Source organism: Micromys minutus (assembly GCF_963924665.1).
Source record: "Micromys minutus genome assembly, chromosome: 29".
NCBI lineage: Eukaryota > Metazoa > Chordata > Mammalia > Rodentia > Muridae > Micromys > Micromys minutus.
The window spans coordinates 8053955-8065360 of record NC_137964.1 but is presented as its reverse complement, the minus strand read 5'-3'; the positions used below and the strand labels follow the sequence as shown (position 1 = coordinate 8065360).

The window sequence follows — 11406 nt, the reverse complement described above, 5'->3', positions numbered from 1 at the left end:
CTCAGATGTACAGAAAGAAAAAGGGCTAGATGGATGATAAATATTAGTGTTATAAATAGCTTATTTTGCTTAAAGATATCTGTCTAAAATACACAGAAATATGTATTTATATAGAAAAATAAAACATCACATTAGCAAAAGGGCAAGGAGGGAGGAACTGGGGACATGCATGTAGAAGACCTGCAAATACTTTTGGGGCAAATGTATTTGGTACAAAGTCTGATTAATTCCAGATGCATACTGGAAAAACTGGGGCAACCAATACAATAGACAAGCAACACAAACAAGAAACCATCAGTGAAGGTGAAGTTGATATAGTTAAAAAGAAAAAAATATGGATTAGCCAAAAGAAGCAGAGAGATGGGGAAAAGGGAACATTCAAATTAAGATATAAACTGGGTGTGGTTGACTCATGCCTTTAACCCCAGCACTCCAGTGTTGAGGGATGGCTTTGTGCCCTGTGTAGTCAGACGCTGATCACTGTGCCCAGAGATGTGGTGGCAGTCCAGACACAGGCACTGTCAGTCCTTCCTGTCTCAATGTTGTATAAAATTGTTCCCCATCAGCTCTGGCTGGTTAATAAAGTGCTGATTAGACAAGAAATGGGCAGGAGAGAATAAGGCAGGACTTCCACTCCCAGTGAGGGGATCTCTGCTGAGGACCAGAAAATGAGAGACAACTACGTCATGAGATGAACAGATCACCTAAAGCTGTAAATAAATGTGCCAGGTCTCTGTGTCACTGGGGGCGATCGAAAAGCCCCAAATCACTCTCATACTCCAGAAGCAGAGGCAGGTGGATCTCTGTGAGTTCGAGGCCAGTCTGTTCTGAATAGCAAGTTCTAGGATATGCTTGAACAAGTAAGGATTTGCAGCGCTGGCCCTCAGTGGGGAAGTTGTCTCACCAGCTAAGAGTAAATCAGAACATGGAGCCTGTGATGTAGAGAATAAGGAAAGTAGGCAGCAGAGATTGCTCTGTATAATGAGCTGTATTCATTAGTGATCGACAGTCTATAGCATGCCTGTGACTCTAACTTTAAACAGAGGGGGGGAGTCTCTAATAAAACAGACTCTAAATTATCTAAGCATCCAAACTGGAGAGAGCTCTCGTTGTGTGCACAGGGAATGGAATTAGAAGCAAAACACACAATGAAAAAAAATTTTTTTTTCTCCTCAGAAGACAAAGGGAGGACTGAGTATAAACCAACAAAGGCACTGAGAGAAAGGGACTGTGCCATTTCCGTGGAGAGAATACTTAAGTTTAATAATAATGATGTTTGACAAAGAGTGAAAATGAAAACTGCATGCTTAAAAGGTAGAGACATTTGGGAAAATAAAAGAGGAAGGGTGGCAAATGGGAATCATGGTATAGAAACCCCAAAACAGGTGGTTCACTGTCACTGTGGGGTTGAGTAAACTCCAGTATCAACTGCCCTATTGTTATACAAAGTAAACCCAGGCAAAGGCCTTGAAAGCAAGAGGTAAAACAGACTGAGAGCTGTAGAGGTTGCTCAGTGGTTAGAGCACTGACTGCTCTTGCAGAGGACCTGGGTTAAGTTCCCAGCACCCACATGGTGGCTCACAACCATCAGTAAGTCAAGTTTCCGAAGATCTGTTGCCTTCTTCTGACCTCCTAGGTTACCAAGCACACACATGGTCACATATGTTTAAACAGAACACCCCCACACATAAAATTTTAAAAAGGGAGAAAACAGACTTGAAATTGAGGCAAGAAAGAGTATATATGTGTGTGGGGGGGTGCACTGAGCAAAGAAAAAAAAAAAAGAAACAGATCAGTGTGATGTTAATTGCTATTCAAGTGTAACTTAACCTGAAAGCAAGTACCAAGTTTTCAAAAGGATGGTGTAATGAGAAAGTTGGTCAGCAGAGATTCTTTACAAAATCTAGCTGTCAAAAACAAAACAGAGTGGGCTGGAGAGATGGCTCTACAGTTAGACTGGCTGCTCTTTCAAAAGAACCCTGGTTCCGTTCCCAGCACCCACATGGTAGCTAAGTCTGTAACTCTAGTTACAGGGGATCAGACGCCCTCTTCTGGCCTTCCAAGGCACTGCCTGTATGTGGAGCACTATATACCCATGGGCAAAACAACTGTATTGATAAGATAAAAAATATTTTTTTAAAAAATAAAAATAAATTCCAAAAAGGCATGGGGAGATTAACAAGACATTGTTTATTGATGTTTTAAATAATTTTTTCAAAACTTGACAGTTCAGGAATAACGTTAAGGTAACAAAGAATTATTTTAGAAGTACATACATGTACTTTTCTCATATGTTCTTGTAAAGTATAAATTACTCATATACTGGATTAGCCACATACAGGGAGACTTTGACGAATTTCCCCAAAGTGAAGATATTTTTTTCTAACATTCAAAACAAAAAGCAACAATGGAAATGTCTTTAAAATTTTTTTCATTATTGGGAAGTTAGAATTTCTCAGAAGAGGAACTCAAGATTGAAACCAAATTTTATGAAAATAAACAAAAGAAAAAAGATATGACATCCAAATCTTGGAGACACAGTTAAAGGTATGTCAGGGGGAGAGATTGGAACTTTAAATCCTTCCATTTTAACAAAACAAAACATTCTTGTTTATACCAGCACCATATGTTTGGAGAAATTTCACCTATCTTTTCCTTGATTATTAGAAAATTGCTGGAGCAGGGTCTGTCCGCCGGCCTCAGCGTCTCTTCCCGTGACTTTGTTTTCCTCTCTCATTGGGTCCCTCCTCAGTGCCACAGTGAGAATGGATAAAGCGCTCAAGAATCTGTCGGTCTGCAAATGAAGAAGAGGAGAGGTTTCCTACTTCCTTATGAAGACAGCAGAGTCCTAGGAGGAAGCAAACATCCCACAGGAGCTGCTATTCACGAGTTTGATGTGAACGTAGACCATTTGAGGGTGCTGTGTGTGCTGTGTAGAGAGGCCTGGTGCCATTTTTACTCAGACTCAGCAGGCTTACTGGAAAGGGTTTCAAAGGAAACAGACCCATGGTCCAGGATTATCTAACCCCTCACTTCCTTTTTGTTTTTCAAGACAGTGTTTCTCTGCATAGCTCTGGCTGTCCAAACTCCCTCTGTAGACCAGGCTGGCCTTGAACTCATAGAGATCTGCCCTCCAAGTGAAGGGATTAAGGGTGTGTACCACCACGGCCCGGAAAGCCCCTCCTTTTGTTGTCTCTCATCTCTGAATGCAGATCACAGTACTTACCTTGCACTGTGGGAAGGACTAGGCATACTGTGTATGCAATGTCACACATATTAAATTAATGGGTGACGTTAATTAAGTAGCAACCGCCTTTATAGAGTGCACGGTAATCTGCAGTGATGAGGAAAGCTGGGACCTGTTCTGAGCACTCTGTAGAAGTCACGGCTGTTTTCTTCCCACCCAACACTGGCAGGCTTCGCTGTCTTGAGCAGTAACTTGTGTTACCTCTGCGAAGCTCTTCGGTTCGGCCTCTCGACCCTCATCTCTGAAGCAGAGTCCTGTGTGACTCCGAAATGTTCAGTCTTAATAACATTCATATAGCGCGGGACTGTGAAAATGAATCCCCAGCACTGTCATCGGGCTGTTGCTCAGTGTCACAGTGCCAGCAGAGGAAGGTAGATCAAGTCCATGTGTGTGTAAGAAAAATTATTTCTATCAAATATAACTATCCCACCAAGGACCAATATAGCATAAGTTCCTCCCACCTTAACTTTTATGCAAAAGAATTCAAAATTTTTATTGCCCTACCTGGTAAAACTTTGTTTATGGAGAAGCCCTCCTGCTGAATTCCCAGAATTTGATGGCCGGGAACAGCTCACTCCTCCCTTCCCTTCCTTCATGCCCCTTTTTCCAATCAGGAGTGGGCCGTGAACCACAGACATAGAGGAACTGCCAGATTCCCTTGTATTTGGGATGAGAGACTGAGGCCATCTTGGCCTTGCTAGTTCAGTTTGGGTCCTGGCCTACACTCTTTACAAAAAGAAATCATCCTGCAGACTACGTTTGCTTTGTTCTTGTGTTTCTTTGTGTGATACCACAGTAAGTCTTTCCCAACAGTGTGTAAGTGGGTATTCTGTGACATTTATTCAATCGATTCTTACTCTGCCCCATACCTTCCTTGGTCACAGGCTTTCCCTTTAAAACTCAGATGTGCCTCCCACAGAACAAAACACTGACCTTACATGCAGCGTTTGTTGGTTGACTTTGGTACACACTCCAGTCACATCCATATGGAGCAAAGTTTATTCCCACCACCCAGAGCGTCATTCTCCATGCTTCCCAGCCAACACTGTGGTCCCATGGTGGCCCCTGGTCTGGTTTCTTTCACCATGGATGAAATTTGCCTCCTGTGAACCTTACAGAGGCTCATCTTTAATATCTGGATTTTGTTCAGCATCTTTTGAGTTTATACACCTCATTTTATACATCAGGAATGAGCTCCCTTTTACTTCCAAGCTGTTAAAATATCACACTTCATCTATTTTCCCAATGATAGAAATGGGGACCATTTCCAGCTCTGGGATATTAAGAATGAAACTGTTTAAATATTTTTATACAAGTCTTTTTGTGGCTGTACACCTTCTTTTCCCTAGGGCCGATATCCAGAAATGGAATTTCTAAATCATGACGTAGACATAGGTTTAACTTTGTAAGGTGCCATCAGAGCTTTTCCCAGAGTGATTCCACCACTCGATGGTCCCCTGCATGTGGGAATTCTGAATGCTCTGCGTCGTCACAAGCTGCTGTCACCCGCCTGTTTCTCATTCAGCTTATAGTAGTTTTGAAGTTTACATTGAAATATTGCAGCAATAAGTGCCCTTCTCATGATGAAGACACGCAGAGGGTAAATCAAGCTGAGTACCTATTTTCCAAAAGAGACGGCCCCGTGTCCGTCAAACAGTCGCCAAGGTGCTCAAATGGCCACCAGCTGTTCTTCGGCTGCTGTTTGGGATGTTTGTGGTGCTTGATCCTGATTGGCAACTTGACTGGATTCAGCTATGCCTAGGACTACTGGAGCACAGCTGTGTTTGTTGGGGTGCTTCCAGAAACGATCAACTCATGGAAGGGCAAGTAAGGGTGGCACCTCAATGTGGGTGGCACTTTCAAAGAATGACTTGGATAAGAGAAATCCAGAAGGAAAGCAGCCCGCAGGTAAATACTTCAACCTGAGCCAATATGGGGTGTCTGTCTCTGTTGTGGCCATGCTGTGCTGACCTTCTTGGCCTCCGTATTCTCCAAGATTCTCCAGAGAATGTTTGGGCTTAATGTAGTTCCTGATTGGGAGTGATAAACTTCCTGGCTTGGGCAGCCATCTTATTCTCCACGTCTCCAGGTGGCCATCACTGGACCACACGACCCCTGCCATATATAGCAACCTAATAAATCCCCCTTTGTATACATAATTCTGTTTCTGTTGTTCCAACTTGTGTCCTTTGGACTTTGTGCTGTTCTCTCTACTGAAGCCCTGTCACTTCTTGATATGAGGACCACACTGACCAGAAAACTCATCTCTCATCTGCTTTGGATCTAGGACTAACAGCAACACACACAGGTGCTTCCTAGAATCAAAGATTTCTTTAATAATGGTATGTGTCATTATGCCTATATCTCTGTCTTCTTCACTCGACAAGAATTTCCTTAACAGGTTGGATTTGTTTTTATTTATATTTGTAGTAAGTTAGCATGACAGACATCCGCTCAATAACGTTTGCAGAGGGGGTGACTACATGCATTCTCCTAAAAATAAATTTATTTTGTGTTTATGGATGTTCTGCCTGCATGTATGTCTGGGCATCACGTGCATACAGTACCCACGGAGATCAGAATAGGATTATCAGATCCCCTGGAACTGCCAGATGGATGCTGGGAATTTAATCCGGCTCTCCTGGAGGAACAGCCAATGCTCAAAAGCAAAATACCTTGTGAATTTTATGTTAAAAAAAAAAACAAAAACAAAAAAAAAAAAAAAAAAAAAAAAACCAAAAAAAACCAGGGAAGCAGAGCTTAAAATGAAGTGTGGAAAACTAGGTTTAAGATAATTCTATGGCTCAAGTGGGAGGAGAGCGGTATATGACAGTTTACCAGCAGATAACATGCAGGAGCTATGAGCTCCTGAACAAAACTCAGGGACTAAAAGAATTCTGAACGTAGACCCTCCACTGAGGACGCAGTCCCAAGCTTCTTGAGTTAGAAACAAACTCAGTGTGGGTTTAAGCATCCCTGTTCCAAAAGGCTCAGAATTCAACATGTTTCAGATACATTCTCTTGGATTTGGGATTATGGGCATGTACACGGTGAGGTCTCTTGGAGATCGGATCCAAGTCTAAACACAAACCTCGGTTCCCTTTTGAATCCACCAGGTATCCACGAGCCTGAGATAATTGCGCTTGGGCCTTATCTGTGACACTTGGTGGGAAGTAAAGTGTGGAATTTTCCACTTGTGGTCCCGTGGGTGCTCGAAGGGTTTCAGATTTCACAGTAAAGATGTTTGCATGAAACGGTGCCAATGGAGAGTTCGTGGACACAGAGGTCTGCTCTCAGCGTCTCTCTGCCTCAATTCCCAGCTCCACTTCTCCCTCTCCCTTCCTCAGCCTGTCTGCTCTTCACCCAGACACAGGTGTTACTCCCCTCCCTTCCCCGGTCTCTTCTCTCATTCCTCTCCTCCTCTTTCTCCTCCCTCCCTTTCTCCCCTCCCTCCTGTCTCTTTCCATCAAAATACCACTGCCCTGATCTGTCCCACAAAAGCTTGCTACTTGCACAAGATCATCCAAAGCGAGACTGGTAATAAGCGAGTCTGAGACATCTCAGTCTCTTCAGTCTGAAAGCCAGCTGACCCCCTGCCTCCTGCTGTGAAAACACTTCTGGTATCATCCACAGCTGACAGACATTCATCCTACCATCTCTGACACTAGACAATGACAAGAGGTTGGCTGCATAAAAGCTTTAAGGGAACTTCCTACTTGCCAGTTAGCCCCCTCCCCAACAGCTGTACTCAGGAATGAGGGCATTGAAGTCATGGGGGGGGGGGGGGCAGAGTGGTTTCTTCAGTGGTCCAGTGAAGTTCTGGGTCATGTGGCTCCTGGTACCTGCCCTTCAGTGCATCCCTGGGGAACCGAGAAGAAACTACTGGTTTTCTGGGGCATCTAAGAGGTAATCCTGATGCTAGAAAAATTTCACTGACTAGAAAGTTCATCTTCCCTGGGGAGCACAGATGTCAAGTTAACAGCAGTTAGCAGAGGAGCCCATGGCTTTTGGTCTTGGGGATCAAGGCCAAGATTGCTCACATACAGAGTGTAGGAAACCAGATTGTGTCCAGTCTGATGGCTGCATCTGATATGACCAGTCCTTGGTCCCTGGGCAGATGCCAGCCACTTCTGCAGGGAGCAAAATTACTCCTTCTGGGGGGCCAAGGAACATGGCTCCTAAAGGTAAAATGAGCCCTTGCAAATGCAGAGGGTAGTTTTTACACATTTTGCACCAAAACTGGTGCAGAACAGGCAGGCTTCTTTCTGGCTTCTGCTGTCTTGAGGGACTTGCAAGCAGCAGGCTTCTGGCAGCCTCTTGGTTCTTCCTGAAGAGACAACTTGGCCCTGAGGCATGTGTTGAAAGGGATGAGGTTCCCAGGAGAAAAAACACACTTCTGTTTCCATAGGAGGCAAAGCAGCTGGTTGGCCCTGACGCCCAACATTCAGGTACTTGTTTCTCCTTGGGATGTGTGTGTGAGTGTGTGTGTGTGTATGGGAGTATGCATGGATGTGTGCCTATATGTTTGTGAGCTTGTGTGTACATGTATGGGCATGAATGCATGTGTGTGTGTGTTTTCCATCCTTAATGGAGTATAAAAAGCTAAAGCAATGGCTCAGTGGGTAAAATCACATACTTTGTTTACAAACATAAGGACATGAGTTTTAATCCCCATTGCCCATATAAAAAAAGCCAGACATGGTTTCATGTGTGTATAATCCAGCACTGGGAAGCAAAGAATGAATGGCTCCTAAGGAGCTTGCCAGTCAGCCAACCCAGCCACACATTGAGCTTCTGGTTCAAGATGGAGGAAGAGCCAAACACCCAGTGATGATGGCCTCCTTTGGTTTTTATCGACTACACAGTAGGGCTTCCGTATTGTTTGGAGTAGGAGATCTCAGTGGTGGGGTGGGGTGGCATTAGTTTTACATTAGTTTTAGAGTCAGCTCTGTGGCAGGGAGACGTTGGGACAGATGAGGAGCGGTGGCTGGGGCCTGATGGGACACAGAGAAGGGGAAGGTGGCAGGGGGCAGCTGAAGAGGATGAGCAACTGGGAGCCATCTGCAGCACAAGCCTGAACACAGAAAAGAACACCTCTGCTGCTCACACACAGCCTTGTGCACCAAAGCTGTGTGCAGAAGCCATCTTAGGGAACACAAAAATATTAGATCCTCTTCCTACATTTCACTTACTTTTGTCTTGAAGCTAGAGTGTTCTGTAGTGGTCACAGCATATCTGTGCATAGAAATTCACCTTCTGTGGATGCTGACACACTGAGTTGTGAACACACACACACACACACACACACACACACACACACACTACTGACAGGCAGCTCTGGGAAAGTCTTGCCTCAGGCTTGTTTGTTCTCTCACTGACTTTCTCAGGTGATGGCATCCCAGGGCTGCTCCTGATCAGCCTTGTTACACACCATCCTGTGTGTGAGTGTGTGTGAACTCTAGGGATTCTTGTGTGTGAACAGCCTGGCACTAGAAAAACATACAACCAGACAGGAAATAAAGAATAAACAAAACTCCCCAACAATACAAAAGCCAACTTTTGTTTGAGGACTGGGAAGTCATCCCAGCACACACGGCTCAACCACCGGTCAGGCGAGACCAGACACCAAACACTTAGAGTGATGGGGACAAACAGAAATAGATTCTCTGGTGGGCCTTTTAGGAAAGTATGTTTTCAGCACACTGAGATTTGCAGGACACCATGGGAGTAGTCTCTGTCTTTGAGGGTTTTGTTTGCTTTTATATTTGACTCCAGCTGTTATAAACAGCTTTTCAGCAGTAGGAACAGCATATTAGGAAAGGCATTTACTATCCTAATGAATGTAGGAAGTGGTGGCTTGAGCCCTCTTACCTTTGCAGGAAACACTTTCCAGGTACTTGTGGATTTGGTTGGGCGCGAATGAGTCTAAGATGGTCAAGAAGTCCAGGCAGGCTTTCCCGTAGTCACTCTCGTACGTCGTCTGCTTCTTTGTGCGTTCCTGGTTCCGAATGTAGCTGTGTAACACAGAGGGCACTGCAGGGGCACAGGGTGGCAGCACAGGCAGTCGGTAAGCCTAGAACGTCCGTCGCTGTTCAAGCACCCCCCTCACACCCGAGCTCAGCCTGAAGCTACTCAGCATCCTTACCGGATGCTACCTAGTCGACCTACCAATGACGAGGAGCTGTGCCAAACTGCTGGGGGTTGGAAGTGGAAGGTATGGGAGACATGGCCAAAAGGGAGACATGAGTGTAGTGGCCATTTTCAGAAAGCTGGCCCTGCATGTCTTATGCTCTTACACATCGGAAGGTTTACCACTAATAAATGGACTTTGTAGAAGTTTTGTTTTCGCTCAGAACATCCCTGTGCATCTTCGGAGGGGGCACATGCAGAGACCCCTTTCCAGTGAGTGACATGACCTAGGAAGCCTTAAGATGAGCACTTTGACAAGCATGAACTGTTCATTCAGTCTATAAACAGTCACGGAAGCAGGCAACCCCAGCCACCCATATTTGGAAAGAATTATGACTTGGTTAAGGTGAATACTGGGATTTGTGGAGCTATCATTTTTAAGAAGGGAAGACATGATGTTTTTAAAAGATGATTAAAAAATATAAGTGGTCCAAACTTTTGTAAAACACTAACACCTTAAATACTGTTCCCTGTTCCTTTTAAGAAATCGGGTGTAAGAAACAGGCTAAAGAAGAGACCTCAATGCTTCCCTGTGTGGAGAGCACCAGAGTCGGAAAACTACTCTGAGAAAGAACGCTGAGGAGGCATGGCCAGTGGTTTCCATGGGATACAAGATTTCAACTCATTAACCTCCTTTAAGAAACAGCATCAGTGGGTATATGCTTAGGAAGGACTCTTTCAGCTGCAAGAAGTTTCAAGCAGTTGGATTATCCGACATTGAAGCCAGCACCTTGAAGCGTGGAGCATTGCCCTTTGTGATAATCAAGGATGGAGTGAGTCAGCCTTCCGCAAAGATGGGCCATCCATCTTTGTTACCACTTGAAATTCACACATGATCCAAGACTCTAGACTGGAAGTCTGTGTTCTCCTTCCCTCTTGCAGGCCTGGAGTATTGAACTTAGGTCATCAGGCTTGGCTGCAAGCACTCTTACCAGCTAAGCCATTTCATCAGACCATCGAGTTATTTTCTTAACAAGTGGCTTACAGGTTGCCCGGTGTCAGAAACTTTAGAAATATTTCTATCAAAAGTGATAGGAATCAGGATCGTGAAAGAATACGTGCTCAGAGAGTGAAACCTGAGGCTGTGTGGTTGACAAATCTGACGCAATTCCCATCTAATCTCTGTCATTTCAGGACATCCTCTGACACCATCATTGCTCCACCCAGGTACCCACAGTGCCATCTCTTCAAGGCAGAAGCTCGAAGCCTTCTGGGACTCACTGTTCCCTCGACCTGAGGTTGGGAGCTACAGTAGCATGGGCATTCCGCACGGCTATTATCAAAACTGTCTGCCAGGGACTTCTGTGCCAATTAGTCCTGGAGCAAGGAGCTGCTGATGTTAAGCCATAGCAGCAACTGCTGTTTCTAAACAAACAAACAAACAAACAAACAAACCACAACAAATCAAAACAACTACTGTGCAAACTCTAACTTCAAGGCTCAAACCCAAAGGAGAAGACGGAGAAGCAGTACCCAGAGGCCTTCATCAGGAGCAAGACAGGGTTAGCCAGAGTAACAAAGATGTCGGAAGCTTCCAAACACAGTGTAGGTCCGATTCAAAAGTGACTCTGCACGCTGGACACCAGCGCAGACCCTAAGTCCTAGGTACAGCGACTGGCAAGGTGGCTCAGTGGTTAAGAGCACTGACTGCTTTTGAAGAGGACTCACATACAATTTTCAGCACCTACGTGGTATCTCATAACCATCTGTAACTCCATTACAGGGGATCCAAGGACCCTCTTCTGGTCTCCTCAGGCACACATGTGATACACAGACACACACGCATGTAAAACATCCATACACATTAAAAAAACAAACAAACAAACAAAAACTCCCAGATTCTAACTCCCTTATCCCTCACCCCTGCACCTTAGCCTCTTTCTTTAATGGATGTTAGAGACAGACCCAAGTCCCCTCCCCGCCAGTTAACAATAAGACTCTTTCTTTTCTAAAGTTGATGCCTCGGTGTT

At 44.7% G+C, this 11406-nt stretch overlaps 1 protein-coding gene across 1 annotated transcript in view; it reads right to left on the bottom strand.

The window, feature by feature from the left end:
• Positions 1 to 2699: 2699 nt before the first annotated feature.
• The window catches only part of TEX26 (testis expressed 26), a gene marked incomplete at both ends in the record, with an annotated part of 30298 nt that continues 21591 nt past the window's right edge, over positions 2700 to 11406 (bottom strand). Inside the window, 2 exons of the mRNA XM_080941016.1 lie at positions 2700 to 2794; positions 9119 to 9280. Of these exons, the coding sequence (XP_080797142.1) occupies positions 2700 to 2794; positions 9119 to 9280 (257 nt within the window). The remainder of the gene's footprint in view (positions 2795 to 9118; positions 9281 to 11406) is intronic.